General features: G+C 43.4%; 1 protein-coding gene across 4 annotated transcripts in view; it reads right to left on the bottom strand.

Annotated features, from left to right (window-relative positions):
* Positions 1 to 27845, bottom strand: part of RAD51B (RAD51 paralog B) — a 701477-nt gene that overhangs the window by 114815 nt on the left and 558817 nt on the right. For all 4 annotated transcript variants that reach the window (XR_011074042.1, XR_011074043.1, XM_068543727.1 and 1 more), the window contains exon 9: positions 27381 to 27484. Coding sequence is in view for 2 of the 4 variants with exons in the window: in XM_068543727.1 (XP_068399828.1) it covers positions 27381 to 27484 (104 nt within the window). In the remaining 2 variants the exon portion in view is untranslated. The remainder of the gene's footprint in view (positions 1 to 27380; positions 27485 to 27845) is intronic.

Consider the following 27845-nt stretch of genomic DNA (forward strand, 5'->3'; position numbering starts at 1 on the left):
AATGCCTCCCCTTGTCCTCTGCTTTGTTTGAAGTCCCAAGTCTGAAACTTCTCTAATTTATTTTCTCCAAAGATAAATTTTGGCCTTCAACCTGGGTTGGATATTGGTCACCTGGCTGTCCAGGGTGAGAAAGGTGGTCCAACTATTTCCTATATTTCATGCAAAATTTTCAACCAATCTCCTGTTTTCATCTTCTCTGACTTCTTTGATACCTGGTGCTTCCAAGTCTCAGGAAATCTTGTAAGTGTTCTACTGTTACGCTACACTGAAAATGCCTTGGTTAGCAGTTTCCTCTGTTATATCTTGTCAATCTTCTATCTCTTCCTGTCTTCCAATATCTTGTTGAAACCTGTTCATGTCTCAAAGAGATCTAATCTCTTTGCCCTTTTGGGTTACCATTTTTTATTATTATTAAACTGAAATAATTTCAGATAGATCATGAGAAAGGGTGGAGATAAATATGAGTGGTCAAACCTCCACATTAAAGAGGAGGCACTCTTTGTGAGCTTTAGTTCTTCTATCTCCAATCAGGTAGTGATTTGGTGGTATTATCATAATACCAGCTTTGAGGGTCAGTTACATACACACACACACACACACACACACACACACACATGCGTGCACATACCATACATAAAAGTACTATACACCAAAAAGCTCCTCTCAATGGTGCTCAATATAATTTTTAACTAACCTCAAATCATTCTTCCAGCGGACTGAAAAAAGGTGGCTTGGGGCCAAGTATGATCATCATTATTAAAAAATGTAAGATGCTTTGAATTTAGTCAGTCATGGCTTCAAATCTTGGCTGTATGATTTTGGGCACTCTAACCTCTCTACGCCTCACTTTCCTCATCTCTAAAATGAGCACGATAATACCAGCTTCATAGGCTTATTGTGAAAATTAATGAGATGAATGAAATTAATGAAAAATATGGCACATCATAAGAACCTAAGAAATGTAAATTTCTTTCCACTGTGGTAAGGGAGCAGGTAAAAAATACAGGAAAGATAGTGATTTTCTCTGTCTTGAAGGCTAGAGAGTTAGTCCCATGATCCATTTGCTTTTGCTTGCTGCCCATGTGAGAGTGTCTATGTGTGTAAGGCTAATGTATAGTTTTATACACAGCCCACAGCACTGTAAATTTAGGTTTAAAATGAGATTTCTAACCATTACTGAAATTGTTAGTGTTACCATTTGTTAGTATTACCATGGGGTGCTGCTAAAGAAAGAAGAATTGGTTGAATTACTAGTAAGCTCATGGCCATCAAATACCACATTTATTTTTCATGTTTTTTTAAAAATCAAAAGTTAGTGTAAGTATTATTGATTTTAACTTTTAAGTAACTTTGAACAAGTATGTGCTGGTTGCACTGTCTGAATTTAGAAATTTGGAAATTTCAATCTGGCTCCAACTAAAGCAACTAAATACTGTTACAGGCAATTTCAACTGACAAAAACCTGTTCCCTTTCTCTACCATACATCAGGTAGACCACAAAAGCATGATGCACAGGATCTCTGTCCAGATGTAAAAACTAAGTTCTCTGAGCATCCAGTGAGACAGGCCTGACTTCCCAGCACTGTCCACAGACCCATAGGAGGCAGAGCTGGACCTTCTTGTCTAGGACCGCTAGGAAATACAGCCAAGGCAACCCTGGCTCGCAAGGGTCACAGAAGGAAGGCTGCGGCTGTGTGATTATTATGGTAAAAAAGATGCCAGGAACTCAGAGGGTGTGTCTTGAATTCTGAAGCACATCCCTGTTACATCATGCTTGGGCCACACGGGATTTTCTTTAGTCTCACAGGAATTGATTCGAGGAAGGCAACATGTTTCTATGTAAAGAGCCTGAACTCTGGGCTTGACATCTCCAAAAACAGCTGGTCAAGTGGGACTGGTTTGTGTAATGGTCCACATCCCTGGCCCTGCTCTGATGGGTGGAGAAACTATTGCTAGTGGGAATCAACACACTCTTTCTTCAGAGCATGGTCAAATTAATTCCCTCTGTTACCACAGCATTCTTACTATTTCCCTAAAGCCTTCCTCTGGTGAAAAAAAGGGCAAAGGACAAGAAGGAAACACAAGACAGGATTTCAGATGACTTTAAGGGTGTAACAGAGAGACAATAGAGTACCTTCCCTATCCTTTCCCTTAGGGCTTCAACTCAATCTAGTTTGAACTAGTCTTTGCAACAAGCTCATTAAGATGGAAGGAAGCTGGAACTTCATATAGTAACTCTCTCTGGTGTTGTTAGGGCATAACCGGGAGCTGTCAGTTTGGTCTGAAATTCTCATTAGGATCATATATTCGGACAAAATCTGTGTCTTCATGTGGTCTCCCTGTAAAACACATACATGTTCCATCAGGCAGAGAAACTTCTCCAGAATAAGTCAGTAGATAATCTTGCCTAAAATGCAGGACACTGAAGCTGAGAATACAGATGAATATTGACCATCAAAGGGGTAGAAAACTGTCCAATACAGATGTTCTCTGGGCTGGGAAATGTGGACAGGGCCCTTTGTAGGATCCAGCAAGTCCTGGCACTGAGCCTCTAAAGGAAGGAGGTGTGGGCGTTAGTCTTCGTTGTTTGTCATCATGCTAAGGATCAGCTCTGCTCAAAATTTTCAGGTGCCTTTTAAAGTATCCTAATCCCACAAACACTTTTTATCTTTAATGTTGACTGCATTATGGAATTATTTGTGAGTTACACCAAACGACTCTCTTTTCCCCTGCCCACAATCTGAATATAGCTTTATGTTTCTCTGATTATATAAATAACACATGTTCACTATAAACAATTCAAGCAATATAGAGTTGCGAGGAATAAAGCAAACCAGCCCCTTCCCAGAGATTCTGAGTGAGGGAACTCTTGATGTCAGGGACTACAGAGCAGAGTGTGGGGTCTAAGCTCCCTTCTCTCACCCGGGGCCCTTTGGAGGTGGTATAGGAGGCAAGTCCAGAAGATCTGGCCTTAAAAAGTCCTAAACTCTTTCTGGTCCCACGCCTTTCCAATGTCAGCTTCAATCTGTCATCCCTCTGCTCCTGTCCCCCACCAGGCAGGGAACTGCCTTCTGGAATGGCACCCAGCAACCTTGGCTTGGCCCAATTAGGAGGTACAACAATGTGAAAAGCCTCTCCTTTGTTCCCCCAGGGTACCCATCTTAAATAACAACTCTCTATTTTTTTCATCTCCTTCCCAAGGAGTTAATCATGTTTTAGAAGTAAATGAGAGCTGTGCCTCATTACTATGGGACAAAAGCTTTCATGGGAAAGACAAGAGCCCACATATTGAAGTTTTCTTAGTGCTCAGACAGAGTTCTTCTAATAGCAACGAGGAAGAATGATTAGAGGTAACTATCCTAATGACACTGCGGATTCATGTATGCACAGGCAGGCAGATTCATCCCTAGGGGAGCCAGCCAGGACTCCATAAAAACTGAGACACCAAAGAAGAAGAAAGGCAAGAAAAAAGAGAATGCAAACAAAACACAAAAACAAAAGCCAGGTCCAGAAACACAAGAGCAGAGAGACCTCAGTCCTCTTCCGCACAGCTGCAGAATCTCCATCTCGCAGAAGTCATGTGATGGGGGAGTGTGATTTGGGGGACAGCATGGGGGATGGGTCTAAAGGAATCCTATTGTTCTGAGCTTGGCTTTATTTGGTGACCTGGAGCAGTTTTCTGAGCCATCTTCCCCTTTTAAAATCAGGATCAAGAGAGAGGACCAATTAAGGTGAGCCTTATTAAAAGACGTTAAAAAACAACAACTATATTTAAAGATCCATTTCAGTCCAGATCAGTAAAGAACAACTTTTATGGAGTATTTGTGTAATGTTTACTATGCTCTTTGGGGTTTCTAGATAGAAGGGGTTAGACAAGGTTAACGATGAAGCAGAGCAGGGCTACAAATACTAACAGACTGCCAGCTGTTTCTGAAGTGAAACTATTGATTGCTACTTCTCTAGCTTAGATCAAAGTTGTTTGTTTTCAATAATTGAAACCAAAAATGCTTAAATTTTTTTTGAGTTTAAGGAATGCAACATTTCACTCATGTTAATGTCATCATCCTGTTGCCTACATTTCTGTATATCCCTATCACGGAACACCATGCTGCTATGAAAAAAGATTAGTACCTACATTTACATGGAAAATTATCCATGACGTATGGATGATATTGTGAGCACAACATATTTTAATATATCATAGAAAAAGCCTAGCAGATTATATACCTCTGAAAGATTTTCCCTCCTACTCTGTATTAGTCTCTATTTCTTGCTTTTTTTTTCCACAACAAGCATGCATTACTTTTACGTTTTCCGTTTCAGAATAAATAAGCAAAAACATATTCTCCCTCATACAGGTAGGGAAAGTCAAGTTAACCACACTTAGTCAGCAATCTAGCCAGGATATACAATTTGTTGTTGCCAGAAATTTCCTGTTGAGCAGGCATAGACTCTAGCTGAATGCCACTGCAAGTAGATCATGCCAGAATGAAAATACAGGACCTAAAAAGGGCAGACACTTTGCAATTATATAAAACCATATTTAAAATAAGTGTAAGCAATGGTTGCTTAGAACCGAATGACTTATTTAATGTTACGCTAATTCAACAAATATTTACTGAGTACCTCCTATGTCCTAGGTACTGAGCTGGACATTAGGGAAAACAAAGATGAATATGATGAGGTCCCTGCCCATAAGAAGCTAAATGGGCAGCTTTGAAGTAACCCAGAAAGCCTCGGGAGTCCAGAAGATGACACATGCAGAAAAACACTCACTTCCTAGCTCCTTGTCTCAGGGTGAACATCAGTCCAAGGCTTTTGTGGCATAAATCCCCGTACTTCTAGCTTTCCCAGATTAATCAGATCAATCTATAAAAGAGGGGTCCTTGTAGAGCATATGGATCGTATATCTATCTGATTTTAAAGTGAGTTTTCTCTTTCCATCAGAAAAGCAAGACCCCTTGCACATAAACCGAAAGTCCTCACCATTGAACTATCATGTTTTTAATTTCTTAAAAACCATTCTTGGCTCTCTACTATCTACTTTTCAAACTCTTTGGCAGGTCCTTCTCAACCTGGGCCAACTCACTGCCCCAGTCTCACCTCTTACCCCCTCTCCTCCTGATCACTCCCAAATTTGACTCTGCTGATTAAAGATGTCAGGCATGCCTTTACCTTGGGCTGTTCTCTCTCCCTGAATGAATTTCATTAGAGCCCAGCTCAAAAGTCACCTCCTCCGTAAAGCTACCCTCACCACCTCTCCCTGCCTCAGGAGGATCATTGTTCCTCCCTCCCCTCTACTTTAAGAGGCCTTGATTACAGAATGACTCCCAGGCTTTTACTCAGGCCATTCCAGTTGTTAAAATACTGAAATACTGCCATGCCATTTGGCAAATAGCTGCTGTTCCTAAGGCCCCAAGGGCTCCAGCATTTCACCAGCCCCAGGACCTGCTTACATGATCCAGTACTAAGGAGTTACTGCCTGACACAGTGCAGGGGGGTGCTCCAGAAGCCCCTTCCCCCATGGTCTGGCTTCCATCCTGCCTGGTCCCTTCCTATTCAGAACCAGTTGTACAATGTTTTCACTATCCTCCTGCCCATCACACTACATTATGGTCAGTGGTTCCTAGGCTTGCCGATCCAGCTAGATTTTGAACATTATGTTTTATTCGTCTTTGCTTTTTCCAGAGCCTAGTCCAATACACAGTAGATGTTCAGTAAATGCCAGCTTGCTAAATGACCACATTTCCAAAATTATTTCTAATTTCATCTCAGTTACTTACTTGATGCCACTTTTGAACTAGAAAGAATATTTTACAGCCCATCATTAATGATTAAGTGGGACTAAACCAGAAAATGCTGTATTTTTGTCATGGAAGAAATGACATCAAGTACTTCCATAAAGCTCAATACGTGGCAATGAAGCTATGGCTGACTAAAACCTCCATATGATTTTTTAATTGCTTTTAAGTCATTATTTTTCACTTACTCTTTATCTGAACTATTTCAAAGAGCCTTATAAATCAGAAAAGCTGAATGTACGTTTCATGCTTTTTTTTCTCTCTACAGTAGTGGATGTGAATAAGGAAGGTCAAAAGGAAACCAAGGAGAGGAAGAGCAAATGTAAAAGGAAGAGGAGACACCCAGGAATGGAATCATCAAGAAACGAGGAAGGGAGGCCTGAATAATCAGAACTCCTCTCTACCTAATGCGAGGATATAAACACCAATTTAATAATAATGATTCTCATTTTTAGAAATTTCTGGTCTCACATTGGTACATAACTATGAGCATCTAATGCATGTAATATTCAGTACCCTTTCTGTTGCAAGTCACACAAATGCAACTGAGACTAAACAAAAAAGGAAACCTATTGGCTCACATAACTGGAATGTTCAGGGTAAGTGACCTCAGGCACAGTTGGATCCAGGGCCTCAAACGATGACCTCAGAACTTCCCCTTCTCCCCCCATGAAATCTCTTGGTTTTGTTTCCCTCTGGGTTGACTTCATTGTCATTCTCAAGTGGGTTCCCTCTGGACAGTGGCAAAGATGGCCAGGCTTACATTCTACCAATTTAGCAATTCTGATTGTTCCAGCAAAGTCCTGGGTTGACTCTAAGCTGACTGCTGCAAACCACCTCTACAGAAAGGGTAGAGGATCCCTCCATTGGTCAGACCTCTAGCCAGTAGGTACAACACAGGCTGAAAATTGAAGAGAGGTGGTTCCTTATGAGAAAATCAAGGCTCAGTCACTTTAGAGGTAGATCTGAGTTTGACTCCCTTTTCTACCATTTACTAGTCATTTTCACTTCAGAGAGGTTTTTAAACCTCTCTGAGCCTATTTCTCCAACTGTAAAATCAGGGTAATAATGCCCATTTCATAGTGTTACTGTAAAAACCCACCTCACAGTATATTATAAAGATAATGTTTGTATAGCTCTTATCATGTGCCTGTTACAAAAATGGCAGCTGTTAATGTTTATCCTCGGCATTCCCTGGGGTAGCTATAGAAAGCATAAAGGCTACCCCACAAAGGCTCTTTCCTGTAGAAATGAGTAGGAAAGAAGGTGCACATCAATAACCTAGGTGCAAACCGTGGCATAGAGCCTCATTTTTCAGCCCCTCTGGAGTCCACTGGCTTGATCTTGGCACTTGAACAGAAACCCCACCTCCAATTTTTTAAACTCTTCTCAGCCCAACACCACATTTGTTTTCCCTTTACTGTTCAAGTTCGGTAGAATGGGTAATCCCACTTGTTCACCAAATTAATCACTTTCTATATACCTGCTCAGGACTTTGGAAACGTCCTAATTCTAAGTTTCTCAATATAAGAATGATATAACTTGAAAATGGCCAATGCCTACTTGCAATTTCAGGTGAGTCAGCAATTAAGAATGCGAACTATACTAATTCCAATAATTTTATTATCTCTGGCCCAGTGATAAAAACTGAGCAGATAGGGATTCAGGAAAGCTGTTCAATTTTAAGATATAGCTGCAGAGTTGTACCTTAACTTAGTGGATAATAATTAAGAACAGCAACAACTAGCAATGACTTAACCTCTTTGTGCCTTAATTCCTTCATCTGTAGGATGGGGATAATAGCACATACCTTACAAAGATGTGATGACTGAATGGATAATTACATGTACCTTGGTAAGCGGTTAAACACTTAATAAATGTTAGCTGCTGTTGTTAAGCACAACTACATTGGAAACCAATAAATTGGTGATCTTACTGGTCCTTTGACAACTAAGAGATCTCATTTTGGAAGAAAGAAAGTTTAAGAGATCTGGCCAAGCTTACAGGTTTAGAGCTGTGTGAAGCTGGGAAGAGAATTCAGTGGTCTCTTCCCGTAACTCGTCCCTTGGTTGTAAGCCTTGTGGGCCAGCTCTTTAGCCTTGAGAGCAGAGTGTGAATGTGGGAAGACATCCTGTAGTTCTAGTTTGCTGTTGGCTTTAGGCTCCGTAATGAGGGTCTCTGTCTACCCCTGACCCTCATAAACAGAGACTTGAGAGGAAAAATTTGCCAAAGTTCAGTTGCATATCAAAGAAAGCCACAGAGCCAGAGAGCTCCCTACGGACCCACATAGCCGCTTTGTCTACTGCCAAGCCATGGCCCTAATGCACGGATACGCCTGTAAGCCAAGAGCCAAAGCCACAAAGCTCCACCAGTTCATTTAGCCTTGGCATTTCAACGTGCTGAGGGATCTGTTATTTGGGTTGTTGTCTCATTGTTAAGGGGTAAAAACAGAAACATCCTTGTCATCGGAAAACTGGTTTACTAAAATCACTACCACTACCCCAACCCCACCCCAAACCCTACCGTGAGAATAGCTCCACTGCCTTGTGTGAGGAAATGGAGCAAACGCCAGCTTTTCCCCACTGGTGAACCCTGATCTCTTTGCGGCCATCCTTTCCCACGGACTGACTTGGATGGGCCAGTTTCTGCGTCCCAGGGTAGGGGCAGCCTTGCAGCCAATGCCACCAATTTTGAATCTTGGCATGGGGTCTACTTCTGTCTCAATCCCTGCCCCTCTAAGATGAAGCACTCATGATGGCTTAGTTTCTATTCCAATAGCCCTTCAAATCTTCCCTAACATCTTTCCCCCCAATATGTAAAAACAAAAGGATTCATAACTCCTTCCATCACTGGGATTTGCTCATTTCCTCGAATGGTGCCCCCATATCCAGTGGCTACAACTTTTCTCCCTGGATGCCATGATGTGATGAGTTCTAAAAATATCCCCAGGGACTTCCCTGTTGGTCCAGTGGTTAAGACTCCATGCTTCCAACGCAAGGGGCACGGGTTCGATCCCTGGTCGGGGAACTAGGATCCCACATGCTGCGTGGCACGGCCAAGAAAATTAAAAAAAAAAAAGTCCCCAAATGGAAAGCTATATAGAGGACTTACACAAGAGAATGCTGAAGTTACGAATAGTAGCTTGTCATCCTTGGAGAAGTCTATTTCATTTAAGTCAACAAATACACGTTCGGCATCTTCTCTGCACTGTGCTGGGACCTTTAGGAGTGAGCCAGCCCTGTCTTCTAATTTAGCTGAACACCTAATGTGGCAGGGAAGCGCCACCTAAAACCCACGTGCAGTGGGAACCCAAAGAGCCACTTTTCCATGGTGGGTGAGAAGAAGGTAAAGAAATGGCATCATCCAGGCCATGCCATAAAGGACAAGTAGGATTTCTTCAAGTGAAGGGCCTTCCAGCATGAACAAAGGAAGTAAGGCTAGAAAGTTCTAGGCACTACCACACACTGCAAAGTCTTACTGAAAGCATCTAAATTATGAGTAAAGAAAATGTACCTGGCACTAGTAATACTTCTTATCTTCAAATTCTGTTGGAGTGCTCAAAATTCATCTCCCATAGAAGAGCTTTGATTATTTGAAGCATACAGCATTTTTTTTGTGTGTTTTTTTTAATTTATGTTTTCAGACAGAAGAATGCAGTCCTTGAGAAGAAGTGACTTATGCAAGGCTGGGCAAAGGTCAGTGTCTTGAACTCTGCAAGTGGCCAGGCTGCAGCCGGATCTCAGAATTCCCATTTTCTGCCATCACCATCAGACCACACTGCCACCTAATAAAACCAACCCCATGTCTTGGTTTTGAACATTTGAAAATGGAAAGAAATGTGACAGGTCAAAATCTCAGATTCCCTTGGCTTTCTGATTACTTGCAAATCCACATAAGGCTCACATATCACTCTCTTCTCATTTTGTCAGCATCTGAATTTGTTTGGTTGTCGTGTGAGTGATGAAACCTTAAAAGCTATGTTGATGTGTGCAGCATGTGGAAAACCACTCCTAGGTTCTCTCTGCACTGGAAAGGCCAGAGGTACATGGACACATTCTTATACACCGAGACAGACCAATCCGTCCACTTGTGCACACACTCAACATCACTAGACACTCATTTAAAAAACACAGTGTACTGTGTGCTGACTTGATGGGAAGCCACAGGCTAAGTTCTCAGACACTGGCCAAAAAGAGATGGGATCCAACCCATCCCTAGACCACAGGAAAAATATTTTCGACCACAGAGCTGGCTGCAAAATATTCTTTTTGTAGGAAACAAAATGTTTCCAGCCCTGGGATTTTTTTTTTTTTTTTTTTAGGTCCTTTCACTGTTATTGAGTAGGAGAGGCGAATGCTTAAGCAAGAGGCCAAGTAAACATCTAAGGAAACCAAAACCAGGCTCCTTTGCTGGGAGAGTGGAACACAGGGTGAACGAGCAGCACACTGGACAAGCCCCAGGCCTCTCGAAGCCATGGGGGCACAGCAACCCCGGCAACTATTCACGTGTTTATGACCCCGGTTTAATCCCACTCCACTGTGGCTCCACTTCTTAGCTAAGTAGACTTGGACAAGCTACTTCACTTTTCCAAGCCTCCGTTCCTCAAGTGTCAAGTGTGAATATTGATAGTGCCAATATCATAGGTTACTGTAAAGAAAAAAAATGAAGCATATGTAAAAGTTGCACAATGTCCAGCACATAGTAGGGACTCAAGAAATAGGATTTGTTAAGGTTGGTTCAGGAACTCTCACAAGTCACTAAAGAACTACTGCCATGGGGCTTCCCTGGTGGCGCAGTGGTTGGGAATCTGCCTACCAATGCAGGGGACGCGGGTTCTAGCCCTGGGGGGGGGAAGATCCCGCATGCCGCAGAGCAACTAAACCTGTGCACGCTACAGCTACTGAGCCTGCGCTCTAGAGCCGGCGAGCCACAACTACTGAAGCCCACACACCTAGAGCCCATGCTCCACAACAAGAGAAGCCACCGCAATGAGAAGCCTGCGCAACGCAACAAAGAGTAGCCCCCGCTCACTGCAACTAGAGAAATCCCGCACACAGCAACGAAGACCCAACACAGCCAAAAATACATAAATTAATTAAAAAAAAAAAAGAACTACTGCCATGGACTGTTAGAACCCAAGGATTCCTTAGAGATTAATACTCCAGCCCCGACATTTTATAAGTAAGAAAACGGTCCTAGACAGATGAAAAGGTGTGACCAAATCATCCAGTCAGTGGTAGGCCCCAAGCTAAGACCCTGCATACTGGATGCAAAGGATAAAGAGAGTTAAAGTCAGTCATATGGACACCATGTGCTGTCAGTTGGCAGTAGATCTTAGATCCCAGTGTACCTAAGAATCACCTGAGCAATGTATAAAAATGCAGATATCTAGGCCACCCCCCAGTGCTGCTGGTTTAGTCTGGGAGGGCCCAGGAATCTGAATTTTAACAAGCTCTGCTGGTGGATTCCAAGAGGTATTCCTCTGACCACTGGTCAAGAAACATTACAAGAGGAAGTCATCAGCCAAATAAATAACTGAGCAGAGTGCTAGGGTTGTATCCCATGGTTTAGCACAAACAAACAATGTGGCAAGCCCTACCATAAATAATGAAGAATATTCTCATTGTACAAAATAGCAAACGAGGTATAGCATGGCATTGCTTCATCTTCTAGATCTATTTTACAGAAGAGGAACCTATGACTCAGAGTCATTTGCCCAAGATCACATATCTAATTAGAGACAAAGAGAGAACTTCATTCTAAAATATCATTAACTTTTTACATAATGGAGAGTCTTTTTTCTAGGTACCTAGCGGTGAAGACAGTGGGCTTATGTATGTGTGTTATAGGCTAGGATCCATGAATTAATTTTAATCACTGAGAGAACAAAAAATCATCCTAGCTTTTTGATGCGTTCAAATGGAAAAGTTCTCCCATATTATTTCTGGGGCTATTATTCGTTCCATCAGCTCCCTTGTAGGCTAAAAGAAGAAACTTGGTTAGAAGGAAGAAGTAACAATACCATACAACGCTGGACATTTCAGAGACACCAGAAGCTCTATTCACATTAGTGCACACCACCTGCTTCCTCTTCATTAAAATCCTGCTCTTCTAATATAAAACATATACCTGACCCCAAGGTCTATAAAGTTCTGTGCATCATCAAATTAACCACACAAGTATCCTAGTTATTGGTTACCGTGTTAAAGAATTTGGGAACTTCCTGGACACAGCTCAGATGAATCAGTATGGGGTTGGATTCAGAGTCATTCGAAAGGATGGCGTTTCAGCTATTCCCTGTAGTGACAGAGCACATAAGAGCCTCTTAGCTATTTCTGGGGGCTCACCGCCACAGACTAGAAATGATTACTCTCTACTTCTTGGTCCAACATTGAAGGATCTGAGAAGGTACACAGGTATAGATCTTCCACTTCTACTTCTCTTTGATGAATGCTTTAAGACAACAATAATCCCCCAACAGAGTCCCTTCTGAAAGTTGCTAAGAAATGCAGGCAACACAGCCCAGTGAAAGCCATGGCCTGTTTGCAGAAAATCAGTGACATATCCTGCAGATGGATGGTGCCCATCCTCATGAGAATCTCAGAGCGCTCCAATTCATTAAGTTGGTAACAGTGGCCTTAGGAGATATTTATTATGATTTAGATCAATCTCATAGCCATTATTACTGGCCTCAGAAGGGGATTATAGAATTCTCCTTATAGAATCAGAGGTGGAATCTGAATTAGAATCCAAATACATAGCTAACCACTTAACTATCCTGTCCCTCCTGGAGAGAATTCCGACCTTCGGAGCTGCTCCTCTGCTCTGCGACATCAGTGCATTCAGAGAATGCCAACTCCTCTTCCACGACGTGAACCCATTAAAGGAAGGAGCCTGTCATGCTTTTAAACAAGGGAGGGGCAGGGTCTGGATACATGTATACAGGCCCTAAAACATTTCAGCACACCTCTTTCAGAGGAGCTTCTGTTGGTTCAAACCACCAACCCCCACGAGGCATTATTTCTAGCCACTAAAATGTTTCCTGAGCTTAGACACATCTGGAAAGTTTTGGAAAATCCCACAGGAAGGAGACTGGGCCAAGAGAGCTCCTTTTCTCTTGCCATTCAGGAAGCACTGCACAAAATGTTTGCCCTCCAAGACAGACCAGTCCAGGAACCCACCTCTCAGGGCTGGAGAATCATGGTAGACAAAGGAGTCCTTTGGGGAACAGAACCAATGGAGAAATGTTTGGGGTCTTTTACTAACCATGTGCCAACCAGAGAGCTCATGTAGACCATGTCAATCAAGGTCCCTCAGAAAAATGGGACTCACCCCAGGTGGTTTAAGAGAGAGAGTTTAATGTTGGGAACTAGTTACAAATGTGTTGGAAGAGCTGAAAAGAAAATAGGGGACAGTGAGGCAACCTAGAGACTAGCAACAATAAGAAGCCACCACCATCCCTAGGGCTGGAGGAACAAGGAAGAGGTGCTGTTACTAGGGCCCAGAGGATGGAGCTGCCCAACTCCAGCTCTTTGTGGAGCTGGGTCCACAAAGGGATCACGGAGAAGGAATTGGTGTCATTGCCTGAGATAGCACTGGAAGCAAAGAGAGGGAGGCAGAAAGACATGGCTTCTCCCATACCTCTGCCCTACCTCCTCCGTCCAGGGCCCCAGACTAAGCAGAATCAATGGAAAGGGAGCCTGGGAAAGGCAGATCGCACTGTCAGTTCCCTGTGGTACCAAGTAGAGCAGGGGAAAGGCAGGGAGTGGACCGAGAGCAAAGAAGCAACTGACTGGCGTGACCCACTAAGGCAGGGATTCCTGATTCCCAATTTGCAGATGGGAATCTTTAAAAAAACAAAACCTTGACACCTAAACTGGTAAATCTCCAAATTTCGTTACTGATTCCACACCCCTGGACTTGAAGATTGCCAGAATTCACTGGAGGGGGAGCTACAGCTATCCACAGGCCCTCTCCTCCCTGAGCTCAGGGGCTTGACTGCAAATCGTTTGCCCTCACATTCCCCAGCACATGTTTCCAAACTTCATTTCCCATACATTCTGATGACCACCATCTCTTTACAGAAGCCAGGGTTCTAAAAGAAGGAAACAGCACTTGAGGGTGGGGAAGAAGGGAATGGTGGGCTGGAGGCAATGGTGGGGGGTCAGTGCGGGGGAGAGAACCTTTGGACTCAAGATTCTGCACAAGAAATCCCTTCTGATCTCCAAGCTAATTCCTGATGGCAGTCACTGAGGTCTGGTGGAAGAGTGGAAATTGCCACACTGTCACATAAGCAGGGAATGGTGTGTGTGCCGAGCAAGGCCAGCTCTTGTCTCCCCGCCCCCAGGCCTGCTCATCCTCCTGGACTAGCCCAGTCAATGAGCGATAACCTCATCTACTCACTTACTTACATCAGAAACAACCCCTCCTTCCAACCTCCTTCCAGATCCAATCTCTGTGCTTAAATGCTGTTGATCCCGCCTCCTTACCATCTCGTCTCTTTTCCTTCTTCTCCATCTCAATGGCCACTGTTTCCATTCAGGCCCTCATTTCTTTGCATCTTATTTCAAGCCCCTCCAAACCTGTATGGCAAACTCCTGCCCAAGAGGGCCTTGTAAAGTACAATCTGATGTCACGGCCCTGCTGGAAGTCTCTCAGTGGGGCTTCTGAGAGCCTCTGGGATCAAGTCTGATTTGCCCTACCTTTCCTTGCTTTATCTTTGTACACAGGCCTCATTTCCCCCACCCCCACCCATTGCAGAGACACCCACATACCCTCCCCAGTAGCAATAAAGAAGGACCATTTGCAGTTCTCACCTCGGGGCCTTTGTTCATACAGCTTCCTCAGCCTCCTTCCCCATCCACCTGGCAAGTACTGATACGCCTTTCAAGTCTTATCGATATCTTAAACATTATACCTTCCTCTGAATCCTTCTCTGACGACACCTTCCCTGCTGAGGATTCTGACCATTCCAATACTGATGCCCACGCTGTCTTCCGCTGACATACATATTCTCGTATGTATTTATGTCTGTCACCCTCTACTAGGCGTTTTCCCTCTGCTGCGTGGATCTTCAGGGCAGGAAATCGGGCTTTATTTGACTTCATATTCCCAGCATTTGGCACACGTATCTACCCAGCAAAGATCTGAAGGTAGTAAAGGAAGGAGGAGGGAGAGAAGGATGGAAGGAAAAGGGAGTGTCAAACACTTAATGGTCTAGTCTAGATAAAAATAGAAGAGTTATAAGAGGCTCCACGTCTATGGTTAGAGCACACACAAAGGACTATTATTACAATTACAGGCGCTAGAAGATTTATTGCTAAAGATTTTAAGCTGTAATGTATACCATTTCTTAACTGAGGAAAAATATTAGATTTTTAGGAGAGGAAAAAAGTGACCAAGACTTCACAGATGCTATGGCCGGCGCTCAGCCAACTTGTCTCAGTGGGCTTTCTTTGAAAATACCTGGCCTTTGGACAACCACAACATGTAATGAGACCCCCTATGCACAGGGGTCCTAGAGACGAATGAAGCCTTTGGTAGAGATGTCTGCTGTTTAATAGGTTAGAAGCTGGCTCTTGGGCAGGACTAGCCTTTTGCAGGCAATGGGATCAAATGCTGACACGCTTTTAGCAGAGGCCGTCACAGGGATCTCAGAGCAAGGTCTAATGGGAAAAGGAGGAAAGAGGGGTAAAAAAAGGTAAGGTTAGTTCCAGAATGGAGCCCCAAGTAGAAGATGGAGGTCAGTCACTAAGAAGAGCTTAACATTCCATTTTAAAAAAAAGAAAAAAAAGGTTCTGATGAACCTAGGGGCAGGACAAGAATAAAGATGCAGACGTAGAGAACGGACTTGAGGACACGGGGAGGGGGAAGGGTAAGCTGGGATGAAGTGAGAGAGTAGCATTGACATATATACACTACCGAATGTAAAATAGATAGCTAGTGGGAAGCAGCTGCACAGCACAGGGAGATCAGCTTGGTGCTTTGTGACCACCTAGAGGGGTGGGATAGGGAGGGTGGGAGGGAGACGCAAGAGGGAGGGGATATGGGGATATATGTATACATGTGGCTGATTCACTTTGTTGTGCAGCGGAGACTGGCACAGCATTGTGGGGTAATTTTACTCCAATAAAGATGTTAAAAAAAAAAAAAAAAAGAAGAAGAGCCTAACATTCCAGTGCATGGCCAGTACAGGACTCTGTGTCTGCAGAGAATACTGTCTAAATAGCTACAAACAAGAGAGAACAGCGTGGTATGAGCACAGCTGTCAAAGGGGTGAGGCCACATTGGATCTATTGAACTTGTATTTTAAGGAGGCACCTGTAAGAGAACACAGAACTGCCAGAGCATTCCCATTTCGCTAGACAGTGACTGAATCTTCCTCAGGGTGCTGGGATAAAACTTCCAGAGAAGAACTGACAACTCAGGAAGGATTTAAAAGGTAAACCATGGCACTGACTACTCTGTGGGGAAAGTGACTTTGCAAGGAAAGCGTAAAGAGGCAGGTATGGCTTATATGTCATTCTGCATCATCCATGAGGGAAGGGATGTCTGCCCACCACCGTACCTCCTAGCCTGCAGGTTCTCACTGGAGGAGACCATGAACAGGTAGGCACAGATCTGTCCCCACTGTGGGCAAGAATCCACAGAGACTATCTCTTTCTGCTTTGACGATACATGGCGGAACACTGGAGCCAAATCGGAACGTGGAAAAGACCCTGGCTGGAAAGGCCAGAACTCGGAAGTTGAGAGAGCAAGGGCCAGGATGCCCCCTGAATGGAAGGCGAGATTCAGAGGACCATGTCCCGTGGAGCTCATTCTTCCTCAAGGGTGTTCTGTTGCCACCCAGAGCCACATTGTCATAGGAAATAACTAATGATTATTTAACAGAGGTAGACAAAGCTCTCTTAAGACAATGACTCATTTCACTCTTTGAAGGGAGCATTCTACCTAGTACAACCATTGAAGGTGGCCACACCCCAGTGGCTGAATGGAGAAATGTTCAGCAATTAATTCCAAGCAGTGTGTGCGAATAATCTGACATTAACATGGGGCTCAGGACAGGATAATGGTTAAGGACAGAGGCATGTAGGGAAAAGAGTGTATATGTGTGGGGGGACCCCCTTAGAAGCTAAGTGATTCAGAGCAGTTTTTAAAAGCTCTGTAAACCTCAATATGCTCGTCTTTAAAAAGTGTACCTAGTAACACATCTCTCCCAGGGTAGTTATGAGGCTTGAACAAGAAAATGCCCACCAAGCATTTAGCACAGTAACTGGCACAAAGGAAACTCTCAATAAATGGTCGAGTAGACCGAGCAAAGCAACCAGAAAGCCGGGGCTGTGGAGACTTCGGGTGATTCGTGCTCAACCCCTTCCAGATACACCAGATGCCTCAATTCTAACTTTTAGAGGTTTTTATTGATGTGCCTCTTTCTGGAAGCCTGACACTCAGAGAATTCTGTTACTTCGAGTCATGGATCATAATCCCTGCTCAGCCTCTCATTGCCAAGTCTGAGTCGAGGATTCAGCAAGTAGGCAGTGGGCAGGGCCACTGTAGCTTGGCTCTCCAAAGGTGTTCTCAAAATTATAGTCCCTTTGGTAACAATAAAACAAGGGTCCAAGACTCAAGCACACATGTTCTTTGTCCTAGATGCCAGAGCTCTTAAGCACTGCCAAGCCAAGAAGTGAAATTTTCAGAAAGAGACCCTCTGTGGAAAAATCTCTGCTTCAGGCGTTTGAACTCTAAGGCAGTTGCCAGGAGCCATTGACTGATTGAAAAATCCAGGGAAGGTGACTGGTGGGTGGGTGTGGAGAGAGGAGCAACAGGCTAAGAGGAAGGTTGAGGGAAGGAAGGAATCAGCATGTCCACTGTATGGTAACTGAAAATCCCAAATTACCTAGATCAGCCGACATCGGGAAAGCTCAATGAGTTATATTGCAGCTGACAACCAATCATGCATCAGATAATGTTTAGCATATCATAAAATGTTATGGTAACACAACTGGACTTACATATATTCAAACCAAATGCTAAGGACATATTTGATTCATCTTCCCTCACACCTCCATCATGTAAATCCTTTGCTTCCCGTGCCCCTACACCTAATTTCATAAGCCATTAAGATTTTGGAAGGGCCTGAACCCCACCCCACCCCGTGCACTGTTCCAATTAGGCTGAAATGCAAACCAGTACTGTACCATGCTGCGACCCTCACAGCCACAGCTGAGCCCTGGGAGAGAAGCAGAGGCCACAGGCCCAGGCTGTGCACCACCCCAGGCCGGCATACTCCCCCATCCATAGCAACCAGACAACAAATCCTCCAAGTTGGACCTGCTTAGGCCACATATGTGACAAGCTGTGCTTTTCAAATCATATACACAGACAGGGCAGGCAGCATTCTGAACCAGTCACATGCCAGGAGTCACAAGCCAAATAACGGCAAGAGCGTGAGTAAACAGCAAGAAGCAGCCCATCATCTCCTTCCTAATGTCCCTGCCCCAGAGTGAGAAGTGCTGTTCTAATATGTAACTCAGTAAGCTTTGGAGGCAAGCTAAATGACATTCGAGATCCAGCCATCCTCACGGAAAAATCAGAGAGAAAGATAATAAGGACTATTTGTTGTAAGCCAAAAGAATCATCACTAAGTTAAGGCTTCGTTTTCTAGCATCTCACTTTCTTCCTAAATTAAAAATAAATCCCTACATCTCAGAGAACATGGTATAGCCAAAAACAAAACCAAAAACACTTAAGCTCCGGAGTTACACAAATTTGGTTTCAAATCTCAATACTACTACCGGACACACATTATTTATCCTCTTAGCCCGGTTTTTCTGTTGATAAAAAGGTAGATGATGAGATCTATGCTAAAGGGCTGTCGCGGGGGTTAATGGAAAAATGCACGTGGAGTTATCAAATATGACACCCACAAAGGTAGGTACTCAGTCAAGGCTAATAACTCCCTTCCGTTCCTGGAAATTAAAGAGGCTTTAAGTTAGTGTTGTCGGGAGCACTAGAATGGAGAAAGGATGCTCTTCAATACCAAACAGTGGGACTCCAAGATGGTAGAAAATGGGTCCCCCCAGGGGCTACCTCCTGCCTCCTTTCCTCTCTCTGTCCCACTCTGACTTTTCAAACTAAAGATGCAAAGACTAAAAAATATAACTACAAAGCTTCTCCCATGCTAAGAAGACCAGACACACAAAAGACCAGAGAACTCCAGTTCTCTCAAACCATTGCACACCTTTAGCCTACAAAGATAGGCAACAGGAAGGTCAAGATTCTAAGGGTGACCCTCCCTGAGCACAAATGACAGTTGCAGGAGAGGGGCAGAGAAGCCAGACTTGTTTGCAGGATTGTCTGTAAGTCATTCCACTGGGAAGTCCATGCTCCTGGTGAAGTTCAACTTGGAAAAAGTCACTTATTCACATGTCTGGGCCCAAGAATTTAAAATGCTGACTTTTATCTGGTAATTCATTGCAATGTGGGGTGGGATGGTGCCTTTCAAAAATATTTTTCTGCAGAGTTCTGTAGAACCTTTTTATGAACCACTGAAAGTCAGAGGGAATATAAATATCACATTGCCTGCAAACCTAGTAATTTGACTGGGTTGGGGACTTTTTGCCCAGAGTTTTCCTACTAAAAGTCAGCAAAGTGAAAATAGCAACAGATTAGAAGTTGGGAGAATTTAATTCCAGTTCCATTTCTACTGCGTAGTAGTTGTGTGACCCTGAATAAGTCACCCCTAATTGCTCACCCCCCTGTGAAGGGACCAGAAAAGAGTGTGGGTCTGAGGACCACCCCTGTGAGAACCACCGGAAGTGCTTACCCTCCCTGAGTGGTCACTGGGGGAGGGACCTGGGAATCTTCATTGTTAACAAACACCTGGGATTCTTAAATTCACTGTAGTTGACAATCACTGGCTAAGATGATCCCTAGAGGGCATCTCAGGTGGGACACTGTCATATTCTAAATGCTTTCGTTCTAGTGAAAGTGCTGGTTCATTTGTAAATCAGTTTGTAGTTTATGTAGATATTGAATCTTTCTCTCCCCTTTGCTTTTCCTAACCAAAGATGTTGTCTCGTTTCCTTCTCACTCATAGCTAACCAACCAAGGCTAAAATACAATACCCTGTCCAACCTTCATTTTCAAATGAGCCAAATAAATGTCAGCATCCTTGATTTCCAGGTCACTGCCTTGTCCAAGAGATCTTGTAGCTGTTTCCTATGTTGTTCCTATGTTTCCTTTGTCCCTAGCCTGACAACGAGGTCTTCAGTTTGGCTCCAAAGCCCTGCGTCTCTTCTACTTACTACAACAGCTGAGATTTCTCTAGAAATCTCTCGTTCACCTATTTGCCCTGGTTTACTTAGCAAGTTAGAACTGAGAGGGTCACTGAATAAGGAGATTTGGTACCAGACAGTGTGTAAAAATAAAACTAGTCAGAGCTGGAGAAGAATGACGGAGGTGACAAAATACCTGTGAAATGAGTGGCTCATCACAGGGGAAGTCACCTAAACACTCAGTGACTGGACCACTCATCCAGCCCCTGGCGGTCAGAGACTGTGATCCTCAAAGAGAGAAATGACGACATGTACTAAGTCTTCCATAAAAACAAATGTATTCAATTTACAGCAGTATTCTTTATTCACAGACACATCCTTTCTACTTTTTGATGTTAAATTACCTTTTCCTTTTTGAAATGGTGGTAACAATTAATTTTGCAACTCTAATTCATTAAAAAAAAAAAAAAAGACATTTAAAACTCTATGGTGGTTCCCCAACCCTTGCTTTGGTTTGATTTTTATTTTTTATTGACCTCACGTGGCTCAAAATCTCCTAGGAACATGGGCTCTCTCTCTCTCTCTCAGTAGAGGTATGTGGTCTATCACAGCCAAAACATCTGAAAGGGGCACCCCCATCAGAAGCATGGGGGCAGTTGTACCCGTGCATTTTTAACTGTCAATTTCCAATGGAACCTCTTCAAGGGAAAGTTTTCTCTACTTGACCCCATTCAGAAGTAGTGATTTTTGGAGCACACTTTTTTCAAAGGGAGCCCCATGGAGTTTGGGGTGTTTTTTTTTTTTTTTGTAAGTGGTGGGAAAGATATTGATATTTTTATTTCGAACGTGGAGATAGAAACAGGAAGTGTGCACTTAGGTATGTGAGCTACCCTTTCTCCGTCAGAGCCTGTCTTTCTGCTCTGTGAGTCTTAGTTCACTGTATTCATTTGCTGTTACTGCATACTTTCAGCTGGAATTTCCTTAGATTTTAATACACTTACCTGGTGACCTGAAAAAAGAATCCCTTTAAAAGTCCCCCTTTTGGCCTCCCCTTTTATACATTCTCCCAGTCTCTCAATACCTGTTAGAGCACTTCTGACAGAAGAGTGTAGGCAGCAGGTTAGATTTCACACTTGAGCAGCTCCGAAAAGGGAGGGAACATATATACCCAAGGCAATGTACTTGGCTGGGATTCTCTGTTCCCTTTGCTATTTCTGCAGATATTTATGCTTAAAAAGAAATTTCTCCCACCCTGGCAGCACAGCCAAACTTCTCCTCTGGCTGGATCAAGTCACCATGAAAAAAAAAGTCTCTTTGCCTAAGACAAGCAGATGAGCTGAGGCAGAAAACAAGGGAACAAACATGATGAATGCCCTGGAACCATTTTACAAAGGTAGAGGGGTGCGTAAAACTATGGCTTACATCAGGTAAAAACATCATCTCCAAGGTCTGTTTTTGTTTCGGTGAATATGGATATATGTTTGACATTCCTGTCCCAAATCTGCCCTTCAGCTTATCTGGGAGAAAAGATTTATCATCTTTTCTTTAGTTATTCAGTCCTTCATTAAGCCTTTCAACCACAGAGAGGAGAACTTAAGACCTGTGGAAGATAGCAGCAAAGATTTCTTATCCTTCCCCTCGGCCAAAGTTCCCAGGCTGTGTTCCCTGAAAGCAGCTGCAGAACCCCTCCCTCGCTCTGCCTGGGTCTGTGTTTAGGCCTCTGGCTTGCTTACACAAAGGAATTCCAACTAGGATTTCAAGGGAAGCCTGGTTCCTACCCTCCCACAGCTCCCAGCAGGCTGGTTCTGCCGAAAGATATTCCTATATTCAATATTCTTATAGTATTTCTATAGAAGTATCTGCTTGAATTACAAGGTTTGATGCTAACCTTTTAAAATGACACTTACTAATACTTTAAAGGAACTCTGACACTGCAAAACTCAAATCCTATGGGGAAATGTGATTCTAAATAAGCAGTATGCCCTTCTTCCTCAAGACTTGGTTCACGTATGGCTGCAAGGAGTTCGTTTCTGCTTTCTTTTTCGTTTTCAAAAGACATGCATTGGACGTGTAAGTGTCAAGCATTTGCCTTGCCTCTGAGGGTACACAGCTAAGATTCAGTCACAGCCTTCAAGGGGCTCACAATTCAGGTTTCACAAGTGCAAGACTAGAGACAGGTACTACATTCAACAGTGGGCAAGACTGAAGGAAGAGGGGCTGATTAGGGCTGCAGTATTACAGACTCAAGCACCATCACAATAGTCACAGTGATGGTATTTGAGTCTTTTAATACACAAAATGGACACTGAGCACAGAATTACATCACCAGAAAGGAAACGCTATATACTTCCAAGATGCAAAACAACCTGGGACTTCGAGAAAAGCCTGAGAATTCAAGTAAGAATCAAGAGTTTGAGTAACAGCATTGGTCTTGTCAACAATTTACTGGGTACTTTAGGCTCTTCCCTCCAGTGTTCTGTAATTTCAGGGTAACTTCTAAGTAGAAGATGAAAATATTATTATAAAGTCCATTTAAATAAACCTCCTATATGAAAAAGTCACCTCTTTCCAATTTATTGAAATAAGAGAGTCATAATATTGATTTCATCAAGGGGGTGTGAAGCTTAGTTGGGATTAATTTACTTCTTTACTCCTTCCAGGGCACTTAAAAATTTATATAATCCCATATGTGGTTTGTACAAACAGACTTCATGAGGATCTGATGAGAAATAGTATGAATATTTCATCAAGTTTTTTTCATCATTCCTTCAAGTATAACCACCCTCATTCTAACTTTTCCAGTCCCTCGTTACAAGGCACCTGGTTACTGTGAGAGCCGCCCAAGGGAGTCCTCAGCCAATCCACTCTGCGTGCTGCTGCCTCATTCATCCCCACAGAACCTTCCTTTGCTGTAGCGCCCGTCCCCTCCTCTACGCTCACTGGACGCTTGATGCTGGTATGGCATGTACTCTTCACATGTTTGTCTATTTCCCCAGGTACACAGTGAACAACTACAGGACATCAACTTATACTTTGAATCTCTAGCATCTTACATAGTAAATGGCAGAGAAGAGCTGATTAAATAAAGGTTTGTCAAATGAATGCATACACAAACCCTCTGCTCTTGTTAGGAGGCAAACCCCAGCCTGTGTCCTCTGAACATGCGACCTGCCCTCCTGTTTCTCTTCTTCTGCCATTCACCCTCACCCCCACATCTTCCCTGTCCTTTCTCACTCACCTAGTTTGATCTATTTAAGGCAAGAGGTTTTCAACCTTGGCTGCACAGTAGAATCACTGAGGGGAGCTTTATAAATAAAATGAACACTGACGCCTGGCCCCACCAGCAGAGATTTGGATTTACTTGGCTGGGGTGCGGCCCTGGTGTTGGTATTTTGTAAATGCCCCTGTGGTGAGTGGGAAGTGCAGCTAGGCTTGAGAAACTATGATTTAAAGTGATATTCGGGGCTTCCCTGGTGGCGCAGTGGTTAAGAACCCGCCTGCCAATGCAGGGGACACGGGTTCGAGCCCTGGTCCAGGAAGATCCCACATGCTGCAGAGCAACTCAGCCCACGAGCCACAACTACTGAGCCTGCGCTCTAGAGCCCACGAGCCACAACAACTGAAGCCTACATGCCTAGAGCCCATGCTCCGCAACAAGAGAAGCCACGGCAATGAGAAGCCCGCACGGTGCAACAACGAGTAGCCCCCGCTCGTCGCAACTAGAGAAAACCCGTGCACAGCAACGAAGACTCAACGCAGCCAAAACAAATTTATTTTAAAAAAAAAAATAAATAAGTGATGCTCAAGTCCCACCTTCTCCTGAAAAGATGAATGTGCCTCTGATGAGTTTACCTTCCTCTGGCTTCAACGCAGTTACTGTTTTAAACACTTATTAGATCAAACGCTGCCTGTGACAGAATCTCAGTATGAGTTTGTTCTTTAACTCACACACTGCATTTTGGTTCATCTCCCGTACCAGACCAGAAGGACCCTGAAGGCAGGAACTGTGCCTTCTACTTCTGGGCACCCCCACACCATGCACGTGGTGGACCAAAACATACTTTTGATCGTTAAAAACAAAACCAAAACCAAAACACTGAAAACAAAACAAAACAACCCAGAACACCTAGTAGAGGCCATTTCAATTCTACTCTGAGGATAGGTCTTTGGTAAGAATAAAAATGTTGCAGAAAGGGTGGGGTAGGATTGAAGCAGAGGAGGGAAAGAGTAAATAAAGGTCAAATGGAAAAAAAGCTAAATTAGTCTAAAAGAAAATGTTTCCCAGCTTCTTAAGAGGGTTTTTTTGCAACCCCCAAGCAGAATAAACAAGAGAATTAACTTGGCTAGTGCCCTGATAAGGAGATTTCTTTCTTGGTTATATAATTTTACAAAGTTTCCAGGGTGTAAAGAAAATAATCACCCAGGGAGGACTCCTTACCTTGGACTATACAATTCAGCTCTCGGGTTAATCGGCTCGAAGATCTGCTCAGCTTGACCTGACCCCCTTCCAGCCCTGTGGTCTCAGACTACGCCTCACATGCAAAACCCCTGTTGTAGGGCTCAGTGTCATAGAAAGGGGATAAAACATAATCCTTATTCCATAACCTTGATCTTTTGGTGTAGTGGCCTCTGCCTGTGCATGAAAAAAAAAAAGCTATCCTGGTATCTTCCCCAAGTGGCTGGTGTTCCATGGGTCTGCCCACCCTAGAATGATCTAGGCAAACTCTCCTACTAAATTGTGTTAAAAGGAAATATTTGGTGCAATTCCCTTAAAGGGTAGCTTTAAAGTCTTGTTCACTGCACATATCTCAGAAAAGATTTATCTTCATATGGCTTCTCTACTTGATCATGAAGTAAGACCACAGGAAGGGCTCACTGAATCATTAGGTACACCCTCTGCTAAGTCGAGATAAGGTCATCAGCTAGAGATGTGTTTTCTATATCAGGGGTCCCAAACCCCTGGGACGCGGACTGGTACTGGTCCGCAGCCTGTTAGGAACCAGGCCGCACAGCAGGAGGTGAGTGGCGGGCAAGCGAGCAAAGCTTCGTCTGCCTCTCCCCATGGCTCCCCATCGCTCGCATTACCACCCCACGCGTCCTCCACCTCACCCCCAGTCCGTGGAAAGACTGTGTTCCAAGAAACTGGTCCCTGGTGCCAAAAAGGTTGGGGACCGCTGTTTTATATCAACATTTATCCTAGTTGTTGAGCCACGAATTTAACAACTGGTCCCAAAAGGCATGTCCATTTCTATAGATTAATTAAATGTATGTTCTTTTGCCTGGGGTGGCCATTTTAACACTGGTCATGTTTCACTTTAATTTCTAATTATTGTTTGAAAACATGATTCAAAGACATTTAACTCTGCTCTTGATTGATTAGTAATGATAGTAACAAGTTGTCCTTTGTAGATTAAGATAACACTGCTGACCCATCCAATAGGATATGAGTTGATAGACTGTCACGGATCTGTCCATGCTTTGCTCCCTGTTCTTCTTGTGTCTAGTGGTCTGCATTCGACCTTATGAGCCAAGAACCAAGAGCCACCAAAATCCTCCAGTCACCAAAGGTACACAAAATAATAGCTTGTGTCCTACCAGCTACTTCTTGTTGACACTGACAAAATGGAAATGACTGGTTAATTTACTAAAGCAAAAGGAAAAGAAAAATGTGGCTCTTTTTATTTACTAATAAATGCTAACTTCTTTATTTACTAATAAATGCTAACTAGAATTAGGAGAACTAGGATCTGGGAACCTGGAATCCATGGTACCATAGATAATAAACTGAATCATCAAATCAGTCTGTACCGTCTAAAATCAAAAACAGAGATAAACTACAAGTTTTCAAGGCGTAGGGTTAAGGATCTATGAAAATGAATGAATTCACAAGGAATTTTGCTTCCTCAAATTAGAGTTTAGGTAGTAGTGCTTGACAATCCTTAATGATACCCCTGATAGCTGCAAACAGGATTTATTTAACACGCTTTATAACTTAAGATACCAACCAAAGGGCATTAGGTTCTACGGGAACATTTTTGAATGTGTTCCACTGAAAGAGAAGTGATGGATTTAGAACCCAGGACACTTAGATCATCAAGGAAAAGGTATCACTGAGGTAATGAGCACGCCAGGGCCTGAAAACTCAAGAATGTTCCCCTAAGTGAAAACAAGCAGCTCTATCTTCTCAGAACATGGCTGACTCAATCATCAAGCTGGAATGTTATTTACACAGTCCCAAGCAAACTAAGAAGAATCCTCTCGTCTGTAACCAAGGGCGCTCAGAAAGTTATGTCTGCAACAAGCGAAGTTTCTGATGATTCCTGATTCCTTGAGAAAGAGCCAGTTTACCTAATGCAGGTAAATGTTAACAACTCCCTTCCTACCACCTTCCCCAGAAAGGACCACCAGCATGATATTTCATGCCTCTTTAATTAATAACTTGGATTTGTTATATATTTAGCAAGATGGGCAAGTCTGGGTTCTGAATTCTGCCCCATCTAACAAATCAGAATAACTACCCTGTCTTCTTCTTCCTCCCACTTGCAGGAGAGGTCGTGATGGAACCTGGTCCACACAGCAGGATAAAGTTGAGGTTAGACATCAGGAAAAATAAACTTCCTAATTATGAAACATTTTACCAAAGGGGTGAGACTGTGGTGTTCCTTTCTTTGGAGTGGGAGGGGAGATCAAGAAAGATGTAGAAAGTAACCTTTCCGGATGGAAGGGGGAATTCTCACTTGAGTCTAGGATAGACAACATAAAGAGACAGCTCTAAGAGTCATTATCCTTTTGATAATCTCTGGCATCATTCAGTACTTTAATCTACTGGTTTATAAGTTAATGCAAAAGTACCCAGGATCTGGGAAGAGTTTATCCACTTAGCAGGGTCTGTGTGGCCTAATTATTTCAAAACATACTAACCTCAAGAGAAGGCACCATCATTATTTAATTTGTATACAAATTATCTAGCCCTCAACAAATACCAGCTAAGAGAAATGATCATTCATTCACCCTTTGAGATCCCTAGGGGTGTGGACCTTGGTCACTTACAAGCTATTGGCAAACATCGGGGGGCAAGCTAACTCTCTGTTTTTGTATTTTTTTCCCTGTGGGTGACTTGTCTCCCCACTTTATTAGAACTGCTATTGAGGTAGGCAGGGAGGCTGGTTTCCTTACCCACCTTCTGACAGTGTTGGCCCAGGACAGACAGCATGGCCAATGCTTTCAGAAGATGAACACTCAGATTGCTGGTACATCTTGTTCCCTGACCTTGACAGTCAGAGAACATTGTCAAAGCACTCACCTGTCTTCTCCCTGAACCAAGGTACTGGAGAATCAGCCGGGTGTTCACACTGTGACTCCAGGTATTTCCTAGTGCAGCTGTCACACAGCTGGATCCAGAAGTGCCTGAAACGAAACAGGGCAAAACCATGATTATGGACACCCTATCTTGTCATGGTGTTTCACATAAACAAAAGTCCAGTCATTGCTCATTGCTCAGAGAGCACGCGGGAGCCCAGGTTGTTACCACAAAAGTTGATGAAGGAGAGAAGGAAGAGAGGGGTTAAGGAATATGAGACTAAAAAGAAAAGCCAGCATGGGTTTCCTTCAGCCTCAATGAAAGTAACCACCACTGGTCTCAGAGATAACAGAGTTATATATCAATAAGAGGTTGCATTGCAAGGAAGCTTGGAGCCATTGCTAATAATAAATCAAGCCACTCAACATCCATGGCAGAAAAGCATAACCCTACTACATAGAATAAGAG

The sequence above is a fragment of the Eschrichtius robustus genome, chromosome 1 (genome assembly GCF_028021215.1).
Source record: "Eschrichtius robustus isolate mEscRob2 chromosome 1, mEscRob2.pri, whole genome shotgun sequence".
Lineage (NCBI taxonomy): Eukaryota > Metazoa > Chordata > Mammalia > Artiodactyla > Eschrichtiidae > Eschrichtius > Eschrichtius robustus.